Below are 24,704 nucleotides of genomic sequence, written 5' to 3'. Positions count from 1 at the left end.
ACATGCATGGTTGTAGCTATGCATATCACAAAAGGTGAAAAGAGCAGTCGGCCCCCTCAGCACATGCTTTTCTATCTATCCAAGTTAAGTGCATTGCTATTTTCTATTAACTTGCTCCTACATACACAGAGAGAAATTTTAACCTAATAGCCATAGCTAGCCAAGAGGTAAAGTAGGCTAGCAGGCTTTTTAGGTTGAACACTTGAACTCTCGTTATCAATTACCCGAAGTGTGTAAGATGTTTAATTTGGTGAGTAGTGAGTACCACTGTAATTCTGTATACAGGAGTAAAAGTACCCAAGTTCACATGTTTAAGTTAGACCATGATCCACATTTCCCAAGAAGTTGAACTTTATCATGAACAATAATTGGATGTAGTAATAATACGGTTGTACTAGTATAATTAAACCACACATATGAAATGTGATTTTCGCAAAAAAAAAAAAAAAAAAAAAAAAAAAAGAGTAAATAACCATTAGCGTATGGAATGCAAATTTTCAATAGTATGTAACATTAAGTGTTACGAAAATGTATGTCGTCGAATAATTTCCCTGTATATTTGTACACTTCTAACTAAGCAAGAGGAGGTACCTATATACTATATAGTAATCAGCTGCTGGTCTTTCGTTTGTATTTTTGGTGAGAAAGTTAGGCAATGATCAAAACTCACTTTCCCAACTAGGAAAGTATACAGATGCAACAAACTAGTTTCAAACTTTAAATGGAAATATACAAATTTTTTTGTTACATCACACCAACTATCCCAACTGAATATGTAAAATTTAATATCCATGAAGTTTTATTAAAAAAAAAAACATTGATACAATTAAAAGTTGTAACTACAGGAGCCTTCACCAATGTGCTAACCACAATAACTTAATTACTACACACTTTAGAGGATAGTAAATTGTTATTATTTTTTTTTTCTCAAAAGGGAGACAATTAACGGTGAACTACGGCCATCACCTTTTTTCGGGCCTGGAAGAGAGTAATTGGAAATTGCACCCTATCCATAGCTATGATCAAACACATTAACAACTTACAAAGTATCAAACCCAAAACCTTCTATTTTTTCTTTAGAAAGATGTTGTTTGCACTTTTCCACTGAGCCACTTATTGTGAACAAGCGATAGTAAATTATTGATATATAGCTTATTGTAATTAGAGTCACAGCTCTAGGGGCGGACTGACTTAGATGCAAGGGGGTTAGATGACCCTTACAAACTCGATGAATCTCCATAGATAACTTGGGTACAACCCCTTTATGCTTGAAGTTGCCTTTTTATATGCCTCTAACTGCTTGATAAAACGCTTTGGAGAGGAGCCTAGACTGTTGGGCAGCAGGGCATGCTTGGATTTGGGCATACATACCACAGGAGATGTTTTGTGCGCAGCATTTGTGCTGCTTGTCGCACATTTCATCTCCTATTATTATTATTTTTGTACTTCTTTATAATTTGAGTTGGTCGAAAATTTTAATTTACAGTCTAATCTTAATATTATTTACCTTTAGCTTGTTTGTTGATTATGATTACAAAGAAAAAAAAGAATGAATGTAAAAGACTATCCATAAATGCAAGTGAATAAAATGGTAATCTGAGAGACCAATAATATTTCATGCATCCGCCTCTAAAAAGCTTCAGTTCTATTTTTTATTAAAATTTTACAACTCGTCATGTATATTATATAGAGCTGAAAAACAGCTAAGCCACGAAACAAGGACAAGGACCAGATACTGGAGAAGAAGAAGATGAGGGACAAGATACCATAAGATTTGTCGATGTGCTTGAATCCAAAAACAAAAAGATGGACCGATCGACTTAATTAAATATTATACATACATACATATGAACAAATATTGACAAATATTGACGTCAATATTATAAACGTCTAATTACTAACTAGATGCACCGTGAAATCTCACAAACGCCGGCCGTGAACTCCGGTTCTAATTCAATGCGGGAGCCTCCGGCGGGAGACGGCATGAGGCTGACAAGAAGATCAGCGAAAGCGCCGATAATAAACTTGTGGGTGCTCTTAGGGTTCAGTGCAAGATAGCACAGGAGGAGCTCATGCAAAAACTCCCAGTTGGATTTCTTCTTCACGTCCTCCGAGTCTGGCGTTCTCTCACGCGCCTCCACCATCTCCTGCATGGACCGACGGAAGTCGCGGTAGGGATCCGGGGAGAATGTGGGGATCGCCACGCTGTGGTTGATGAAGAGCGTGCGGTCTTCGGGCTCGGAGGCTGATGTTTTGGACGAGGATGACGTGGCGACGAATGATGATTGGTCAACGATGGAGTTGGATCGGCCGGGAGAGGAGAAGAAGAAGCGTCGGGAGGCAAAGGCGGTAGCAAAGTCGGGAGCAGGGGCCTCTGTGTCGGAGTAGTCGTTGGAGGTGGAGAGGAGGGAGGAGCTGAGGGATTTTGATGTGGACGTGGACTGGTCATCGTAGAGGGAGTTAAAGTTCTTAATCATGGACGTTGATGACGTGGATGTGGATGCGGTGGCGGTTGGTAATGGACGGCCGTGAGCGTCGTCATCTAGGATTGTACCCATTGGTGGCCGTCGGATCTTTGTGAAGCAGAGATTTAGGTTTCTTCCCAATGTGTTTGCCATTTTTTCTCACAAATTAGAAGCAGCGACTGCAGAGAGAGAGAGAGAGAGAGAGAGAGAGAGAACGTGTGTGTGAGCAATGTTCGAAGTCAGTATTTCTATATAGAGTGTCTTAGTGGCGATGTAACTTGTAGTTTGGTTTGAAAACCGCGACTGGACAGCCGTAAGGAGACTGTTAACTTGGGAGATTTTTTCATTTATCCGCAACATGTTAGTAAATTACATGTTGTGTTCCGAGTACACTAAATTTTTTTGTAAAGTGAACTCAATTGTAACTCGGAACACAAATTGTTATAACTTATGTCACGTTTAATATGTGTCTAACCATTAGATTCATATTAAACACAAATTATCTGTTAAACGGTCAAGAGTACGAATGTTCAGTAATTTCTTAGAGAGTTAATGTAAAACCATAGATAATAATCATACTTTCCCATTCCTTTTATCAAGTACATTTTAGTAGTTTGGTGTTTTTCTTGCATTGAAATCGGAGTAAATATTTTGTGTGACCATGATACTATCATGTAACATTTCACGTTATAATATGTCTACTTGTTAATATAGACTCGTGAAACATCAATCATTTTGTATGTAGGAAGACTAAATTTGCAAATTAAATTATATGTTACCAATAAAAATGAACACAATTATCAACACTTAAATAATAAATCAATTATTAACTTCTATGTCCTTTAATTTCTAAAATTTAATTTACAAATATAATATTTTTAGTATTACCGTCTATCCATTAATATTGTAATTCGTATGTAAGTAGTTACGTAAACAGCGTGAAATTATGATAGAGGTATTTAAGGAAGATGGAGGAGGAGTAGGCTGCATGTACTGAAACTAGAGGGAGCTTTCAAATCATGGGATAGGAGAAATTATATGTTTCAAGTTGAGATAACTCAGATTATCTACATACCTCTGCTTCTTCGTCCGTGCGCAATTACAATATTTCTGAACTGTCACCATTAAAGATTGATGAAGAAAGAGATTGATCAACAACGCTTGGATTTCCTTAGCACTTTTTTGATCTTCCAATTAGGACCTCTCACACTACGGGGTCCCATTTATGCAGCAAAATTCCCGAAACAAAGCCTCAATTTTTTTTTCTATTTTCTTTCTCTGTTGCTTTATCACGTAGTAATGTTCTTTCGATGTAAATATGTCATGTGTGATATGTATAGTTTGACTCTATATACAATTTTCACATGTATTAAACTGCTTTGGTTTAAACGAGGACATTCAAACTTTCTTTGCAAGCGGAACTGCATAATTTGGGTAAAACCGGTTTAACTCATGCATATCTTTTGTAGTCGCATAACTGTGAGGGTGTGTAAGAAGTAAAAATAAATGTGTGGATAACACCATCCTATATATTCCATTGTTTCTCTCCTTTTTGTCTTAAAATGTGGAGGTCCCATGCGATAAATACAAGATCCCTACAAGGTCTTGTTTATCTCGTTTTTGCTACAAGAGATCGGAATTCCAGTTAAGAAAAGACTCGTGATGTTCAGATGTTATAATGTTATAATTAATTATCTAGTTTTGGTGCTAAGTTTGAAGAAAAATATTGAGTGAAGGTGAGGATTTTGAGGAGGGAAATCGGTAGGTATGGACTTACATATGGGTGTAAAGAATGGTCCAATTCCAAACCAAATCTCAGAATAGGGCAGACATCATGCATATTGCACATGGTGGGGGTGGTGGGTGACCCATTTAGTCACAGAGCCAACTAACGTTTTGCTTCAATTAGTGTTTCAAAACCCTATCTCCATTTTTCTGGTAGCAATCTACATTTTATTCAACCCCCTTTCTACGAACAAGAAGAAAACTAGCTAGCTATTTCCTCTTGTCAAATCGATACCGTATGAATCCGATCCAAATTGAATTATTAGCTTCTGTTTCGTGGGTGTGGTGCAAAGTGCAAATCTATGCGTGGCCTGCACATGAAGATCCACGATGATTGATGCATGCAACACAGAAAAGTTGTGTCTAAAAAGAATATATATCTACTTTTACTATTTTTCTATGCAAGAGGAGGACATTGCACTGCTAGAGAACAAAACTACCAGTGTATTGTACTGAAAGATCAACATCACATGAGGCTAAAGTTAATTACTAGTTACATTACTGGGGATAATGCTTGCATTTCTTCTTGGAGATTGAGTTGAGTTTATTAACTTATTTATAATGTATCTTCGTAGAAGTTATACAATAAAAAACCGTTTCATCTCTTATAGAGTAGTTACCTTTTATTAGATTAGTTAATTATTTTGCTCGAATGTTGATATTTGGCATTCTTTTTTATTTAATAAATCTCATAAATGCCTTACCTTCCACGAGTAGGACAACTGACTACATGCTTAAATTTCTTCGATCTCATGTATTTATTTTCAGAGTTCCGGGAAGGGTTCATTGATAGAGATTTGCTAGCCAGAGTCGCTCCTAAAGAGAGTCTAGCAGGACTTGCCACACGTGTATTTCGCCTCCAAGAATTTACCCCATTTTACCTAATGTACATTAGATTTAACTGTGGTTAATTTCCATCAAATTACGTACACACATAATCTTACTTCTGTCAGACCAATTAGGTTATAAATATAATTTATTATCTGTCAAGTCAAATTAATTGATATGAACCCCTCTTCTGTTGAAACACGATAGATTGAAACAAACTGTCTTTCCTTTCTGCATTCTGACCGCATGAGGTGGTGTGGTCGGACAAGGAAAGGGATCCTCTTCGATTTTTTTTTTCATCAAATCTACTAAATTCATCAATTTGGAAATTTGAAATTTGATTACATTGCTAAAATTATTATAATTTTTAAAAATGAACTTTAACGAAAAGCATATTTTGTCCTTATCATTAAAACTCAAAGTTTTCAAGCCATTTTTATTAGTTTTCCTTTTTTATAAAAAGCTCAATATATTTATATGTTAGATTAAATTTCAAGAGTCTAAATTAATGAATTTGATGGAAGAGATACGAAGATGATCCCTTTCAGTCAAACAAGATATCTCTCCTACTTTTTTATTTTTTTATTTTAATTTTTATTTGGACGCTTAAGATTTTATTTCGTGAAAAGAGAAAGAAGAAAAAAAAATCAAGAGGAGAAGAGAGAAAATGAAAGAGATGAGAATCACCATCCGTTGTGATCAATAGGATATTATTTCTTAATAATGTACTTGCAACTTGTAAGTAAGCTAGAATAAATAATATACTAAGCCTATTTGACACGAGGTATTCAATAATTTATACGCACTTAGAATTTTGTTATTATGAGCAAGTTATATGATAAGAAATATATATATATATACATATATATATATATATATGTATGTATATGTAATTGTATTTTTCAGTGTTGGTTGGCACACCATACTATTATTAGTATCATGAAGTTTATCTTCTTTCATTATTAAGACAAGACGTACAATATCAGTATACCTATAAAGTTCCTCTCCTTCCACCAACTATGGATTGTGGAGGGCAAGGAGGGAAGCACAAGAAGATTAGAAGTCATGCAATTTCAGAGGAGGCTCTTTAAGCATACAAGATCTTTAGATCTTAGTTGTACCATGGATGTCTGCTGGATCAGGTTTGTGTAGCCAAATACCACCAGCCAACCAAGCCATATGTAACGGGCAACCGCAAGAGAAAGTTCCTCAACCAAAAGTACAATTAGTTGCAAGTTATCTGTATTACATTATCCTCCGAAGTTATTTGGTTTATAATAAAATATTCATATCAGAATCACTACTATTTGCTGCCACACCTACAGGATGAACCAATCTTCTGCCAGAAGTGCTGAACTTGGCTTTGTGTAGCTAAAGTGTATCCACCTCGGTGCATTACAAATTTTCCTTTTTCTTTTGTTTCCTTGTTCTCTGGGAATAAGAGGTTAATGGGCACGGTACACCACTATAGATGGAGAGATTTTTTAGTGTGACAGGCACACGAAGTGGTAGTCATTATACAAATGATAGAATATGTGTGTTAAAAAATTAATAACGTAAAAAATCAGGGGTAAATAGTTTACTACCCTTAAGTTTCGTGGTTTTCAACATTTAGTAAATGAAGTTTTTTTCGTCCCAGAGTCATACCTAAAGTGTGAATTTTGGAACAGTCTCAAACATTCGTTAGTCTGGCTGTTAATGGGCACGGTACACCACTATAGATTGAGAGATTTTTTAGTGTGACGGGCACACGAAGTGGTAGTCATTATATAAATGATAGAATATGTGTGTTAAAAAGTTAATAACTTAAAAAATAAGGGGTAAATAGTTTACAACCCTTAAGTTTCGTGGTTTTCAACATTTAGTAAATGAAGTTTTTTTCGTCCCAAAGTCATACCTAAAGTGTGAATTTTGGAACAGTCTCAAACATTCGTTAGTCTGGCTGTTAAGTCTTCCGTTAACTGATGACGTGATATTCATATGGACAATGATTGAGTGTCACGTGTTATTAAAAAATATTAAAATAATTAATTAAATAAAAGTAAAATAAAATAAAAATAAAAAACCCAAAACCCTATCGTCTTCCCCACCCCGACCCCCATCCCTTCTCTCTCCCTTCTCTTCTTTGCACCTACCTAACCTCTGCACATCCATCCTTCCCCCACCCTCTTCAACTCCACCCACTCAACCCTCATCCTCTTTGATGACCCCGTTTCTCTGTACGCAACCACCACCTTCCTCCACCCTCCATATTCCCCCACTGTTAATCACTTTTTCTCACTCTCCCTGCAGATTTGACAGCAAATCTCGAAAAATTGACCGCAACCTCTGCACATCCATCATAACCCCCACCCTCCTCCTCCTTATCCTACACCCCAGCAACCGCACCACCACCATTGGCTCGAAGAAGGTGCAATCGATCCTCGTGCAGTCGCAGCGCGTGGTCGACAAATACCTGGCTTCTGCACCTGCAACACCCTCATGCAGTCGCGTGATGGGCGGTCGTTTGACGAATCGAAGACGACAGATCCAAAACCCGAGGAACACGGAACCAGAGATGTCAATACGGGTAATGTCTCGGAGCTGGATGAACTGGGTGAACCAGCCGGTGAGTAGATCGAGACGACCACGAAGTCGAGTCATCTGACGAGTTTGTCGAGAAAAGTAGGTGAGGAACCGGTGACGTGCATAGCTCAGAGTGAGTGAGAGTGTGGTGGGAGTTGTTGGGCCATGGATTGAGGAATAAAGTACTGAGCAACGACTAGTGGTGGTGTTGTTGCTAGGGTGTAAGATAAGGAGGATGAGGGTGGGGGTTTGGGTTTGGGTTTGGGTTGGGGTGCAAGATAAGGAGGAGGAAGATGACGGTGAGGTTAGGAGAGGAATGGTGGAGGAGGTGGTGGTTGTGGAGAAGGGGGGATAAAAATGGGGGAGAGAAAAGGGGGAGCCGAAGACGGGTGAGTGGGCATGGGTGGGGATTTGGTTTTATTTTTATATTTTTTTTCTTTTAAATAATTTTCTTTTTGAATTTTTAATTTTCATGTGGATCCCTTAATGACACGTGCCGCTCAGTCATTATTCATATGGACGTCACGTCATCAGTTAACGGAAGACTTAATAGCTAAACTAACGGATGTATGAGACTGTCCCAAAATTAACACTTTAGGTATGACTCTGAAACGAAAAAACTTCTCATACTAAATGTTGAAAATCACGAAACTTGAGGGTAGTAAACTGATATTTACCCAAAAATAAAATTTCCCACCACTCACATAAAAACACGTAGTGTACCACCCGTATTCCCGTTACAATAAAAAATTTCTCCTATAGATTGGGCCAACTTCTAGGGGATCTAGATGTCCATACTTCAAATCCTCTTCGACTTCTCTATGTCCAGGCCGAATCAACGTGAACGAGGACAGTGATGTTGACTAGAACAATATCCTTACCAACAAAAATCACGTCTTAAACCTAAATAGTCAACTAAAATAATGTGCTTAGTTGTCAGATATACCAATATGAACAAGAGTATAAACGTATGTACCCTAAGGAAACTGGTATTATGCAATGTAGAAGACACTAGTTTTGCATTTTACCACCAAACAACATAAAGTTAGAAATTAACAAAACGAACGAAACATGTTACATTAAACGAGATATTTACGTTACAAGGGATTTTTTATGTCCATGTAGAAACATAGTACTACAACAAAAGTAACACGACTTATACACGCAAAAACTTTCAACCCATATTCTTGTGCCCAAATTCTAACATGCATGCATATATGTACATAATGAAATAGTCTTCATACGTTTATTCCCACTTCTGGTTAGCCTAGCCGCTGCCGCGAGCGATTCAGCACCTCCGCCTGGAGTAGTGGCCATATTCGGACTGTTCCGTATCTCCGCTCCTATCACCGCCCTTGCATCCTCTCTAGTCACAGGTTTGTCCGCAGGCAACTTCTGAGTTGCATCCTGCATTATTTTCAGAAAAAAAAAACAATTAAAAGAATTAAAAACCCTAGAATGTTAAACATAATTATTGATGTATTATATTAAATGTTAACATAATCTGTACCTCTAACACATCACCAAGTTTCGTTTTATTGACGTCGCGCAGGTTAACAGAAGCTGCATACTGAGCTACAGCCGCCACACCGCCGGGTGCTATCTCGTTGCGTCCAGTGGCTCTCATTTCAGCCGCCTGTGTTTTGCAGCGGCGTCACTTTGTTCAATCGGTTTGTCTCCTGCTGACAGAGCACTGGTCTCCAGCGCTTCACCAATTGTAATTGCATCTCGATCAAGCGCTTCTCCTGGAGATGCAACTGGCACCGGTGGCTCCACATATTGTGCCACAACCTTCAAAAGAAGGCAACCAATATATACAGTCACATACATATACATAAAACGCTGACTATCATTGTTTTAGTTCATTATCAATTAGATGTTTCAATTAGTATATTTTAAAGAATACGGTGTTCGATTGATGGGCGCAAAACATACCATGTCAAATATATAACGGGAAGTATACGTACAAAGTTTATTAAAGTTATGAATTATATGCTACGAGTGAATCCCATAATTATAAAACGTAACATATGCTTGTTAAGTGTGCTTATAAAGAGTTGAGCGATAAACACAAAAATAGTAGGTTAAGCTTAACGACCCACATAATAAGATCTCAGTACAATGGTATTGGAATCTCAATATGTAATGTCATATGACCTCATATACTACTTGCGGAGAGTGAATCTCAAATCATAGAATTAAGAGGCATGAGCTCGTAAGGAATAGTACTACTTTATATAGTATTTAATTTAACAAGTTTTAAAAAAACATTTTCGGTACTATTCATTTTAATTAAAAATAATATTTTTACTCTAAAAAGTTACTCTTATACTATTCACTTACAACCCATTTTTGTCATTTTGATTAAAATTCAAAGTTTTCAAACCATTTTCATTAATTTTTCTTTTAATTTATCATCAAACCTCACTTTCAATATGTAACAAGTTCGGCTAGAAAAAATATATACCCGTCCAGCAACTTTTTCAGTGACAACGCGGTTGCCATCGGGATTAATTGTTTCATCAGTAACGGTGACGCCTTCCTCTCGGGCGACTTTAGTGGCGTCGCGGTGACCAACAAGGCCAAAGCCCTCGTTGTGTCTAGCTGCCGACTGACAGCAGCTGGCCCACCCCTCATATTCTCTCCAAGCACTAGGTTTTCAGCAGCTTGGGCAGTGGCAGCGTGGCGGGGTGCGACGGGCCTGTAGGCTAATTCGCCGGAGACATTGAAGACGTCTCCGTATTTGATGGGTTCCGCAACCGTGGACTGGTCCGGTCGGTGTCTTTGTGGCTGTTCCTGGTTCATGTTTTTGGGCTTGAATAATACCGATTAGGGTGGAATGTTTTTAACAGTAGTGCAAGTATACGTACGGTCCAAATTAAGCAAAATATTTGACTAAATATATATGAAATTTGTTGAGGATGGGATAAAGTGAGAATTGGACCGCAGGGTTCAAATTTACAGGTGGTGGATGGAGAACGAGGAAGCTCACAGGTGGACGCTATGTCTAAAGTTGGACACGATATCCGGCGACACTTGAACTTCGGTCGGTGTTCAGCGTTAAACTACTAGACCTTTGACGCGTGTTATTGTTGGCCTTGGGTAGGAGAGAAATTTTAATATGTCTGGACTAGTGATATATACGCCGTATCCGTTATATAAGTAGATAAATACTTAAAAAATATAATTTTTCCATTTGTATAATAAAATATAATATACCATTCTGAATTCTGGGCATATTAAAAAAAAAATCTCCTTGGGTATAGTCGGTTAGGGCAGCTCTTAAACAAGTTGGAGGGTTACTAACTTACTACAAAATCTAGTGAGTGAAAATAAAATACATAACGTCTTATACTTTTGAGATATGTATTACGAATGACACGATCGATGCATTCTAGTTTAGTTTTACATTGTGTATTTCTTTTTCTCCTCCACATAAATGAACTCGGAACCAAAACGTCACAATGGAGATGAACCAAAAAAAAACGTCACAATGACATTGACAATGAATTAGAAACCGAAACACCACGGCTAAGATAAACTGTAAGTTGGTCTTCCATTTACATTGAGCCCCAAAACAGCACAAGATCCCGGTAAAACCGCGTCGCAAGGGGAGTTCTACACAGTGGTGGACACTGCCTAGTTGCACCATGTGGCTGATCTCACCTTTGCCACCGATTTGAAGGTTTTTTTCTTGAGATGGACACAATCACATCCCCAGTAGGAGTGTATTTACTTTGAATGTATTTTCATTTTTGATACAAACAGAGTTTAGCATTTTGGGTCTCTAACTTACTCCTATTTATTACTTCACTACCAGGCTAACGCTAGTAACATTTTGTTCTGAATGTTTTAGCTTGACCTTCATACACCATGTGTTGTTAATAATAGACATATCATAATATAAGTTAATGATACTATTACAATACTATTTTCTTACTCAACGTCTAATGTACAGAACTTCCTATTCTTCGTTTGGTTACTTGCATCAAGTAATAAAAATTATTGAGTAGGTAAAATATTTTACTTTCTCCAAAAAGATTTCAGTAATCAAACTAATTTCTATTATGATTCCTCGCTAGTAAACAGGACAATAAGAGTGCCTCATTCCATTTCATACTCATTTTGATTCCTTCATAATCTAATTCTTTCTCATTCTAATTTCATCATATTCATATTTCATATCAGTAAACGTGGCCAAATAGTAAGAAACAACATTATTAATATATTACGAGTGAATTTATAATACGACGTAACAATTTGATTGCCAATTCAAAGAAATATTTGACTTGTTTCAATATGAAATTGGGCTCTTGACCGAATCTTAATTATTTAGAGTACAAAATTTTGGATTTGGGATTTGGGTTTTGCAAACAAATATTTCCAGGACCTCGAGTAAAAGTGTTGAATGATACAAAGTTCCACTAACTTCATCGGCATCCAAAAATAAAGTTAAAATGTGATGGAGAAAAGAGAATTTTGTTAAATATATATATGAAATCATGAAATTGAATGATACAAAGTTCCACTAACTTCATCGGCATCCAAAAATAAAGTTAAAATGTGATGGAGAAAAGAGAATTTTGTTAAATATATATGAAATCATGAAAGTGGAGGTCTATTCCACTTAGCGTAGCCTACTTGAGAAAAGGTAATGCCCACATTTGTTATTCCCTGTCAATTCAACAAGAATGGATGTGTCATTTCGAAGGGCGTGGCATGCAGAAGGTGGATGTAAGGAAGCCAAATTTAGGTCCACAACTTTCATAGCAATCAAATCCATATTCTATATGTAAGAAAAATACAAACCTTTTGGATGATATACCTTTTTAATATTCGATCCATCGGCATCGATCCAAAGAAAAGCGAAACGAAAGATAAGGAGGAAGGTTGTCATGGGACATATACAGGCAAATGTAACCGAGCACATGAACATCCGGACGTAATTAGAGGGTAAATTAACCAAGTTTTTGTACATCGTAATAACATTTTTTCTAAGTTTTTTTCCTTCAAAACGATGCTTTAAATGTTTATGACTATGAAAGTGAATTTTAAAGACTATTGTGAGAAAATAAAATAATACATTAAACTATTTAGATACAAAAAATTTATACTGTTAAAAGTTGTGGATCTGTAACTACATCAAATGTGTTGGTAAATCGTGTTGATTTTATATACTTACTCAAAATAATATTACTCCTACTGTAACCTGACCACATTGTTTTGCTAAGTTTGTCTATGTGATCAATCACCTTCATTGATAATAAAGCGACAATTTAAATATTGTTGTAGTCTCTACTTTGCCCATATTGTCTATTTTTGTATTCTTGTGTAGGTGACGAGAAAGTTCTTTCATGCCACGTAGCATTAAATGTTATGAGAAATGGATGATTTAGATTTGTTTGAATTATTATTTTTAGGATGAACTACCAATTTAGTTCATGAATTATCACCTAAGTGAAAATTAAGTTCCTCAATTATTTTTTCAGAAAAATCAGTCATTAAATTATAAAAACTTGCCAATTACATCCCTAATATTAGATTTGAAGCTACGATATTCAATTTTCCGTCAATTTAAGTTACGTTACTTACATGTGGTACACATTGAATGGTAGATTGATAATTTTCATAAAGAAATAGTGTATGGAGTTAACTTTGAAGGTTAATTAGATTCGCAACCTATATGAAATGTTAAGGGCTTATATGTGAGAAAATGACGGTATTGCACTTTAAAATATGTCAAGTTACTTAAGTTGACGAAAAATTAGATAAAATAGCTTTGAATATAATAGTAGAGATGAAATTAGCAATTTTATTGAATTTAGGGATTTATTTTACCAAAAAATAATAATTCAGATTGTGATAGTTTAGGGACTAAATCGACACTTCACCCTTATTTCTATTGTGCCGCTGCCCAAAGGAGCATAGTTCTTCCGATCAAGTAGTACATTAGTTCTCAACCTAAAGATTATTTTCTATTGTAGTGGTTCCCTTGTTATCCATATCATTTTCTTTTGTAATCCCGTAATTCAAATCATCAAATGCTTGTGTATTTAATGCTACGTAATTTTATGAGACAATCAAAATTTTACAGACAATTCACTGGTTCACTACCAATCGATATATCGACATTAATATCTCCCAACTTAACCGCTGATGTAGTAATTCAATGTGTAATGTATATACAAAGGGCCTCAATCAATTTAATATTAAAAAGATCTAACTTCACGAAATTTCCAACATGGGACGAACACTCCCATATAGCGAGAGATTTTTATGTGCTCAAAACACGGGACAGTAAGCTATATGTTATTATACAATTAGAGAAAATCTCTCCCCACAGAGCCTACTATTCATACTATGATTTGTTTCATGTCCCCACATGCTTGTATGAAGATAATTTAGAAACTCATCACACATGAATATTTCAACATGAGTAGCTAGGTAGACTAAATTTAGTCTCCTTAAAATTACTCTTTCAACATTATTCTTATGCGCAATATGTTATAGCAACTAGCAAATAATTCTGAAATTGTTCTCAAAATGTTCATATGCATTATTAGCAAGATATTCCAAGTTGAAAGAGAAATATTAATTATTGTACAATAATATGCCTCCCATTTTCTTCACCCAAAACCTCTTCTTCTACACCTTGCTTATTACGATCATAACGATCATGAACATGGTCCTTTGGAACTGTCACAACCAGTTCTTCCCTAGTACACGTGGCCCTGGCCAACTCCGGTCTCGTCGATGCCGGCAGCCGATACCTCCAGAGATCAAGATCGTCTACTACTCCTTCGTCCAACCTCCACAAATCACCGCCTTCCGTTTTCCTTATCACAGTCTTTGTCACCCCGGGATAAATCTCTATCGTGTGGGCTTGGACAGCAACGCGGTCGCCAATAACTGGTCGCGCGGTGGTGGGTGTGGTCACATGCACGGGCATGGCGACTGAGAAAATGAAAGAGTCGGAGGTTTCTTGGACGGAAACGTCGGCGTTTGAGTGGAAGGGGAGCTCGAGAACGCTGGCGAACACGTGGGGGAGTCTCCGGAGCTTCTTCGGCGGCATGGAAGAAGATGATGCGACGACGTCGTATAACAAGTTGCGCTTTTTGGGGGAGGGGTGGACTTTTTTCTTCATGGGTTTCTGGTTTTTATGCAGGGAAGAAGAAGAAGAATTTTGGATGCAAGTTTGTTCACAGGTTGCTTCTCGCAGCTCAAATGCAAAGGGTATAAATTACACGAGGGAATACGTAGGAAGTTGTAACATTGGGCCCAAAATTATCCCCATGTTGCTGTAGATTAAACATAAAGCCCGCATGGAATGTCTGAATCCAATTTTTTAGCCCAAGACTGAATGCTTTATTATAAAAACAAAAAATAACCTTATAATTTTGTGATTTAGAGGATTTACTCATGAATTTGAGTTCTTATATGGTTAATTTTTTTTATCAATCTTAATTACAAGTTACCTCTCCATTCAAGTTAACACGGTCCTTTTTAACCCCAACAAGCTCAGAAGAACACAAGCCTGAACGAACATCGGCCCAAAGGAAGGTTAGAGCCTGATGAACTCGGCAGGACGAAGTCGAGTGCTCTTGAACCTATGCCCTCCTGGTGTCTTGTCGGCTATCAAGCCAAGCGCTTCCCCATAAAAGTACATTCCGACCACTAAGGGTCAAGTTGGCCACTAATAGCATTGTGGCATGAAGACCTAGGAAAATAAAGTGTGTACCTATTCAGACATCGACTCCAAACTACATGATGGTTAGACGAGGAAACAAGTCTATGGAAGGGACATAAAGGCTGATAGATAGTGTTTGAGTACTGGGTTCCCATTGATCCAGGGTTGAGCTAGGCGCTTAGTCGTGTTGTCCCTAGGAAGGGCACAAGTGGACCTGCACAAGGATCATTTCGTTGCCATGTGCCAACCAAATCTGTGTATTTGGCGCATTAAATGCAAAGAAAGTGATGAATGTGTAATCCATGATTGTTTAATCTCCTGGCTCCAAAGGAAGATATCCGAAGAGGATCTCAACCTGGGAAAAGAAAGGCATTGCAAATGAAGAATTGTATTTGTACGTATTTTGTGTTCAATTATATGCAAACAATAATTTCAAGTTTTTGTAAATTGAGTAGACAAAAGCATATGGACCATCTAAACCATGTTTTTAAAATTTCATATCATACAAAAATCCCTTTAAGGGAAAGGAACATGTCTTGTTTGCTACCTACCACTACAATTAAGTGTACAGGAATTATGGAAAGATTATGCCATTTTTGTTTACACTTGATTAAAATGGACCCGGAAGTTAAAAAATAAAAATAATTTCATTTGTCTAAACTTTAAAATTCTGTTTGGTCAGCTAGATGAGATAATTTGTGTTAAAATTTGAGATGGACATGATCGGACAAGATAGATTGTGGATCCATAACATAGTGAGTTATTTAACATATCCTTATACATGAGTTACAAGTACCGTATTACAAGTCTCTGACAATCTAATCTAATCCCTAAGCACAATCCTATATTGCCCACCAAATGGGCACTAAGGGTGCGTTTGGTACGCAGACGGGACGGAACGGGACGGAACGAAGGTGTAATTTTTGAAAAAGACATGGGGTATATTTGTCTTAAAATGGTAAAACATTGTGTTCCACACACGTGGAACAAACCCGTTCCAGGGGGGAGGCGGGACGCAAAAACACCCAAAATCTGTCCCGTGGAACAGCCCGTTCCCCCCATTTTTGGCGCACCAAACGCGGGACAGAACGCCTCGTCCCGTTCCGTCATGTCCCGTCCCACGTACCAAACGCACCCTTTTATGAATGTTTAGGGTTGGCTCAAAACAATTTGACTCGCACCAAGTTTGACTTATGTTTTGCTCGTCATAGTTTGGCTCGTGAAAGAACCAAGCGAAGCCTAGTTCAGTTTGATTAAGAAACAAGTTAATCTTGAACATTGGTATGTTTGGCTTGTAAAGCTCATAAACAACTTCTAAAGTTTTTACAAGTGACTCGAGATAGAGTTGAGCTCAGCTTGGTAATTCAAGCTTGACAAGTAATAATACATATTTAGAGGCCTAAATCCAACCAATTGAAGCAATACAAAATAAAAAATAAAAAAATTTCATATCATACCAAAGATCCTCTTAATTCTTAAAGGACAATACATATTCAATTGTTTTTTTTTAAAAGGACAAGATATTTAAAAGGAATATGTCTTGTTTGGTACCCACGACTAACATTAAGGTGTAGAATTATGGAAAGATTATGCCATCTTTTGTTCACACTTGATTAAAATGGAGCCAAAATATTAAAAAAAAAATAATTTGTCTAAACTCTAAAGTATTTGTTTCTGAGTGTTCTAGGCAGAGAGAATTTGACTATTATGACCCTGTTGACCTTAAAATACGGCATAGTTGTGTCTTTGTATGAGGGTGATATAATTAATTTTATTTTCGTCCCCCAAAAACAGTGTCGTTCATCGAATGTCAATTGGTAAATGTTCCGTTACTCATGGTTTGAAATGCCGATATTATAGGTGATATTTCGCCGATAATATCAGTTTTGTGAGAGAGCGATATTTTCACACTTATCTACTGAATTGTCGTCAAAATATCGCAATATTTTAGGCTGGTGCGAATTGGAGAAGAACGCCGGAGCTTCTACAACTCCGGTCGACTGTAAAAGAGCACCCTAGACTCCGATCTAAGTATCAAAATGAAATATAAGACGAGATGAATGTTTTTATAACTTCCGTTTGGCGTGAAACGGTCGGAGGTGTTCGGAAAGTTCCTCAACACTCACGGCCTCGCCGGAGCTAGGTGTGCCTTCCCCCAGGTCGATCTCGTTCTAAAACCTTGTTAAAAAAACGAGATAAAACTTAGTATATCTTAACCACACAACATCCAAGATGAATTGAGGTAACCCGGGGCTTACCTAACTGGAGAAGGACCAAGAGAACTCGCTGGAGAGTTCCTGGGTTCCACTGTCCTAGCTGCACCGAGAGAAATGGAGAGAAAGACGAGGTTTAGATGGTGATGATGATGCCGTTGACGGAGTACTACGAAGGGCATAGAGGGCGCCGATGGGGATGATCGACTTGAGGTAGAGGTCACAGGAGATGGAAACAGCACCGACGAGGCGGAAGTCGCGGACGAGGAGGAAGGCGAGGGAGGAGTAGAAGGCCATGTGGGAGAAAGATCGTGAGACTGAGGTCTTTGTGCGTGTGTGTGGGAGAAGGGATAAAAGAGAAGAGAGAAGGATCCAGAGACTGAGGTCTCTGTGTGCGTGTGTGGTGGCGTGTGAAAAAAAAAACATCCAAATAATTCAACTTTTACAACTTTTACAACTTTTACAACTTGTACAATTTTTGACAAGACAAAAATAATGGTGGTTTCATCAAGATTCAAAACCGTGTGCCACACGTGATATTTTTTCACATTCTCAGAGAGAGTATCAGATCATCACATATTTTTTTACCCTTCGAAAATTGAAAAACCTCTATTACACCCTTTCATTTCTTCTTCTTCCCTTAGCCCTTTCACAGCCATTCTAGATCTATTCCAGAGCCATTTCAGAGCTTCAAATTGAATAAATGGATCTGCAGCTCACGCCACTCCAAATTAAATGTTAAATACCTTCTTTCTCTCTCATTTATTCACAGACGGCAAGCTGCAAAGGATCGTCGAGGTTTTGCTACTACGTACGACATCGAAAGTTCTAGATTTGTTACATTTGTGTAATTATTATTTTATTGTTGCTCCACGCAAATTTTATTTGGCCTTTACACAAAGGGTTCCATATTTAAGGTAAGTTTATGAACTTATATTTATATTATTGTAATTTATACAACAACAACAAAATTTGTGTGGACCCGTGCATGTGAACTAAGAACCAAATAATAGTTGCATGTTAATTTTTTGAAGTAATTAAGTAATGTTGTATAATTATTCCCTAGAATAATTTTAATATGTTTAATGTTATTTATTATTTTATTATCAAATTGGATTATTATTCATTAATACTAGGTTTTATTATTCCATATTATTTTTATAATTACTTAAATTCTTACAATCATTTTCTTTACTTCCTATTTAATTCTTCTGTAGAATAACTTTACTTCCTATTTTCTTTACTTCCTATTTAATATGTTTCCGTCACTACTATATTTTTTGGCCAAAAAGTAATTGCCTAATTTTCATGAAAAATAAATATAGGTACGTTTAAAATGTCCAATGGAGTTACTAAACGTAATCCAGCTTGGGAACATGGAGACCCAATAGATGGAAACAAATGTGGCACAATTTGCAAATATTGTGGTCGGGTAATGAAGAGTGGCAGAGTGACAAGACTTAAGTACCATCTTAGTGGATTAGATCCAGAAAATAATGTCCAACGATGCGATAATGTCCCCCCATAAGTGAAGGCATTCATCACCACATTATTAAAAAATAAAAAACAGCATAAGGAAAATATAACACATGGAATGGAAAATATTCGAGCTAGGCTACGAGGAGAAGTCATTGGCCAAGCGGTTGATAGTGGTGATGATGATGATGATGACGATGAAGACGAATATGATGATGACTTGGGACCTGAAGAACGATGCAGTTTCAAACAAGCATTACGTGCCTCCAAACAGTCAGCATGGGAAAGAGAACACCTTCATAAAATTCCTAATAGAGCACAAGGTTCCGGGACAAGTGGTGGTGCACAAATGAGACGGGAAGCAAGTGTTAGAGAATCACAACCAACACCACCAATAGCCCCAAGTTTATATAAGTCATCCAAAGCACGTCAAAAGAGTGTTTGGAGTTATTTCACTGGAGGTAATGTGAAGGAGGGAATAGGGCGTCTAATTAGCAAGTTCTTTATCTATGAAAATTTCTCTGCTGAGAAGGCATCATCACATCATTTCAAAAATATGGTATTGGGATGTCAATAGGCCGGTGTTGGAGTACAACCTCATACTCCCTATGAGGTAAGAAACAAATATTTGGAAATGGAGTATAAAGATATTGGCGAGTATGTTAACAAGTTGAGGTCAAAATGGGAAAGTAATGGTTGCACAATTATGTGTAACAGATGGACTGGCCCGACCAGATTGTCTATCATAAACTTCATGATATACTCCAAAGGAAAGATAATTTTTTTGAAGTTTGTTGATGCTTCAAACCATATAAAGAACTACAAGTATATTTACAAATTATTGAGGGATGTAATCATAGAGGTGGGATAGCATAATGTTGTCCAAGTCGTGACTGACAACGGTTCTACATTTGTCAAAGTTGGAAAAAAGTTAATGAAGCATCATAATGTGTTTTGGACATCATGTGCATCACATTGTATTGATCTCATGTTTGAGGCAATGAGGAAGAGATAGAATATTGCTACTGTCGTAAAAAGAGCTAAAACAATCACAAATTATATTTACAATCACGGTTGGTTGTTGGCAAAGATGCGTGAATTTTGCAAAAGAGAAATTATTCGTCCAGCTATCACTCGATTCGCCACCAACTATATTGCATTAGACAGCTTACTTAAGAAGAAAGCAGGGTTGAAGCAACTATTCACTAATGACGATTGAGCCAACCACAATTTAAGCCGCTCAAATGCAGGTCGTATGATTGAAAGTATAGTGCTTGATCATGCTTTTTGGACTAAATCAGAACATGTATGCCAAGTGTTTGAATCTCTTTACAAAGTTTTATGGATCGTTGACACAGAAGTGTATCTTACTATGGGGGTAATATATGAGTTGATATGTGTAGTGAAGGATGACTTGGAAAGAAAACATGGTGCAAGGTGGGTCATAAAGATAATTGATGACCGATGGTATAAAACATTATACCACGATTTGCATGTAGCAGGTATAAATTATGTCATAATTTGCAATTCATTTATTTAGTTGCATAAGTATTATTTCTCTTATTAGAGTATGTGTTTCTTTGAACAACATATTATTTGAATCCTCGATACCAATACAAACCCGGTGTTGGAGATGATGGTACCCTTATACGTGTTGTACATAATGTATACTTTAAATTAGACTCTGCATCACCAGAAGTTGGCCAATTTGGAAATGAGGTACACAATTACTTAAATTATAATAATTACATTGTTGGATTAAACTAACACGATTTATTGAATTCAGCTAACATGGTTTAAAGATGCAAGAAGACCTTTTGGAGAACCAACATCAGTTGCTACTCGAACAAAAATGTCTCATAGTGAGTGTAAACATATTTCACTATCAGTTTATAATAGAATTTGTTGGAATTATTAGGCTTATCAACACTGTTTTTCATTATAGCTGAATGGTGGATCATGTATGGGACTGATGTACCAACGGTAAGAAAGTTAGCAATCAAAGTATTATCACAAACAGCTTCCTCATCTGCTTGTGAAAGAAATTGGAGTACATTTGCACTCATACACACAAAGCAAAGAAATAGGTTGGCTCATAATAGGTTGGAAAAATTAGTTTATTGCTATTACAACATGAAGCTTCAAATTCGACATAAGGAAGCAGAAATAGATCATGTCGACTGTGGTGACTCACTAGATGTTTTTGTTATTATTGCTGAAGATGATGATACAGAGGATAACCAACTTTATCAATGGATTAGACCTCTTCATTTAGATGATGATAAAGGCAACTCAGCTCCCAGAGTTGCTGAAGAAGCACATAATGAAGGGATAAATGTAGAAAGAGTATTAGAGGAGGAGGTGGGATCTAGCAGCGCTGACTCTTTGGAAGAACTTTTGCGCCCAAGACCAAGAAACACTGGAATTCCACATTCTTCCAATCCTACACAACCACAAGATCATGCTAATACTAATGATAGATCTAGTACAAGATCAGGAAACTCACCTACCACCGGAGGTGGGAATGATGAAGGATAGTGTAGAGCTGGAGGTAGTGGTAGATATGGAAACTATGTTGGACCACCTCCCGGATTTATGAGCCCCTTCACTGGTGAGGCAAACTTCACGCATGCAACACAGGATAAGGACCATGGTAGTAGGCGGGCATGACCAGGAATTAGTGTCATAGGGAATGACTATACTCGTAGAGAAAGAGGCAAGAGGACTTTGTCAAGTTAAGAAGATGACTCGTTATCTGTAACTTTGGACTCTGTTGGAGTGTGAAGTAGTAACCATGGTTATACTCATAACCAACCATTTCCCTACCCTTCATATCACATTCCTGTTGGGATGAAATCAAGCGACTCATGGAAAGAATTCGAGACTCAATTTTTAAATGATTTTGCTTATGGACAACGTCAATCAATCTCGGATCCATATGAGTGACATGTTAACAATTACATGCAAAACTATTTTGGGGATTTATCATTTGATGACTACTCTTTACAATACACTTACTCTACACATAGAGATGATGAAGATAGTGAAAAATTTGAACCTCATAGGAACTCTATGTGGTACTAAGTCACTCATGTATCTTACCATGCAATGTATAAAGTGTAAAATATTGTACTAATTCATTATATATAAATAATTATGGTGTGTTTAAACTTCTTTTATTAATTACTACATATTTTCTACACTCACAATGTTTGCCAGCTCGCTATATAATCAACTTAAATCAGTTAAATCCATCATGAAATGCATTTCCTACCAATTTTTTTTGTGATAAACTAATAGATAATTGACTAAATAAACATCCTACAAAGTTTCAATAAAAATTTCCAAGTTTTTCTTACAATTTCCATGATTTTTATTCAATTTTTATCGATATCAATAATATCCCGATATTTCCATCCAAATTTCCGTGTTTTTGAACTATCGATATTTCCGATATCAACGATATTTTATACCCTTCCGTTACTACAATGGTGAGAATGAGTTGAGATCCCTTGTCAATAGCTAATGTAATATAACAAAATTTATTGTTAAAAAATTAGCAAGGAATAACAATTGTCAAAAAATTTAAAAATATGGAGAAGTGGGGTATCGATCCCCATACCTCTCGCATGCTAAGCGAGCGCTCTACCATCTGAGCTACATCCCCGTTTTGAGACGTTCATTCCACTTAATTTTAATAATGTCACTAAAGTGAAATTGTGGCACATTCGGAATGGTATTCATGGGCATCTTTCCACCTTTGAAGCTCACCCACCGAAGCAAATATCCCCACTTTAGGATTTATTCGTTGCGGGAAAAAGGAGAAACATTGTTTATTTTTATTTTTATTTTCATGCATATCTTTGTCTATGTTACATAGAAAAATTATCATCAAATTGGATGATAGAAAATTAAAAAAATAAACAAAAATGTAAACGAGAAAAAAAATGTTAAAATTATTTATTTTTAATGCAACAATATATTTACACTAATTGAATCACACAATGAACAACATAGTTATTGATTTTTTGGACTCAACTTCGTAAAAAATAAACCTATATTCATTAGTAAAATTGTAATATTAGAAAAAAAAATTCAATATACCAGACCGTATTATCGGTTCGGTAGATTGAATTTTTTTTAAAATATTAACTAAGGGAAATCATTTAATTTTTTTAAGTTGGAGAGCAAAATTATGAGACCGACCTAAAAGACGGACACGTGTAGGTCGCTAACCCACTACACAACACGTCAAAGTCTCCAACAACTTTTTTCATTTATTTATTTATTTGCACACTATCTTTTTTTTGCCGATATTTTTGCACATATTTTAGTAAAGATGACTTTCGTGGGTCCGACTTTTTTGATTCAGACTTATCTAGGTACACCAAAACGCCCTCATCACTCATAAGTTTTATTTTGATTTTCAGTAGAGTTATCAGTTATGAGTGTTTTTAATGGGCATATGAGAAATTTTATTTAAATTCATGTAATTTCTTTTTACACTTAATTTAAATTTTAAATATTAATTATTTATTTTACCTTATTGCATAATTACTATTAAGTACAAAATGAAATTAATAATAAAACTTAAATTTATTAATAAACTCAAACACTATAATTAAGCCATAAGATCACTCTTTGTTTATCTTACATTCATTCCGGCTAAACCCCTAATAGCTCTCATAGAGAAAAACAAGTTTTTTTTATTGATGGATGATGATTTTGAAGTTTTGAATCCTCCAATTTATCATATGTTTATTAAAATACAAATGCACCAATATTAGTTCCAGCTTTACTAGCTAAACAACAGCCAATGGCATTGAACGATCGAAGCTTCCACATAGAGCTCTAGCTCAACTCAATTTCTTCTTCCTCATTCCTTCTTTGATGATCTCCTCCTCTAGTCCCATAAATTTTTTTCCCAAATGAAACTGAGGCCTGGGTCAAGATATGTGCCATATTACTATTGTCTTTTGTTGCACCTCTATGAATAAGTATCCTAGTAATCCCAGCGTAGTGCAAAGACTCAACAATCTGCAGTGCAGTCACACATTTGTTAGTTCGAGCTTCAGCATCAACTCCTTTCTTTACCAACATCTTAATCACATCTGCATGTCCCGACTCCGCTGCACAGTGCAACGCGGTGTATCCATCCTCATCTTTAGCATCCATATCCACACCCTTTTCAAGCAATGTTCAAATGACTTCTATCTTCCCTTTGAAACAAGCTTTATGGAGAGTAGTCCACCCATGTAGGTCTCTTCCATTGATTGCTGCAGCTAACATTGAAGAAGTTAGCAGTGTTTTCTCCAGATTCTTGCGCAAACCACGTGTTTAAGGAGCCATACGGTTTACTTTATTAAAGCTATTCATATCTCATGTATGCATACATGATTGAAGACTGGTGACATATGCATACGTGGTTTGCAAGAAATCGTCTTGGATGCATGTGGGAATGGTTTATGATAGAACATTGATGTTGAAGTTTGGTTTTTATGGCAGGTATGAGTCACCTTACTGGAGAGGCCTTGCAGAAAGATGCATTCAAGTAAGCATGGATATACAGGAAAAAACGCCTAAAGCGAGCTGACACCTCTCAGTCTCAATCTCATTCTCAACCCAAATCTTGATCCCAATCCAATCATACATTGTTATAAGCTAATTAGCATATGGGTGTAAAGA

General features: G+C 36.6%; 2 protein-coding genes, 1 non-coding gene and 1 pseudogene across 3 annotated transcripts; all 4 read right to left on the bottom strand.

The window, feature by feature from the left end:
- Positions 1–1,613: 1,613 nt before the first annotated feature.
- Positions 1,614–2,709, bottom strand: LOC126590964 (transcription repressor OFP12-like). The gene has a single exon (XM_050256489.1). It carries the CDS (start codon positions 2,616–2,618, stop codon positions 1,902–1,904), a length of 717 nt encoding a protein of 238 aa, XP_050112446.1. The 5' UTR covers positions 2,619–2,709; the 3' UTR covers positions 1,614–1,901.
- A 6,043-nt stretch (positions 2,710–8,752) lies between these two features.
- Positions 8,753–10,661, bottom strand: LOC126590962 (late embryogenesis abundant protein D-34-like; annotated as a pseudogene).
- A 3,407-nt stretch (positions 10,662–14,068) lies between these two features.
- LOC126590969 (uncharacterized) lies at positions 14,069–14,857 on the bottom strand. The gene has a single exon (XM_050256493.1). The coding sequence runs from the start codon at positions 14,785–14,787 to the stop codon at positions 14,239–14,241; it is 549 nt and encodes a 182-aa protein (XP_050112450.1). The 5' UTR covers positions 14,788–14,857; the 3' UTR covers positions 14,069–14,238.
- Positions 14,858–22,613: 7,756 nt separating this feature from the next.
- Positions 22,614–22,686, bottom strand: TRNAA-AGC (transfer RNA alanine (anticodon AGC)). Its single transcript has one exon. It is a non-coding gene; the product is annotated as a tRNA-Ala (tRNA).
- Positions 22,687–24,704: the final 2,018 nt, after the last annotated feature.

Source organism: Malus sylvestris, chromosome 11 (genome assembly GCF_916048215.2).
Source record: "Malus sylvestris chromosome 11, drMalSylv7.2, whole genome shotgun sequence".
Lineage (NCBI taxonomy): Eukaryota > Viridiplantae > Streptophyta > Magnoliopsida > Rosales > Rosaceae > Malus > Malus sylvestris.
Note: the sequence above shows the minus strand (reverse complement) of the source record. Positions and strands in the feature narration are given on the sequence as shown.

Excerpts from the sequence above, each read along its gene's own strand:
- LOC126590964 (XM_050256489.1), bottom strand. The coding sequence starts at position 2,618 with ATGGCAAACACATTGGGAAGAAACCTAAATCTCTGCTTCACAAAGATC.
- LOC126590969 (XM_050256493.1), bottom strand. The coding sequence starts at position 14,787 with ATGAAGAAAAAAGTCCACCCCTCCCCCAAAAAGCGCAACTTGTTATAC.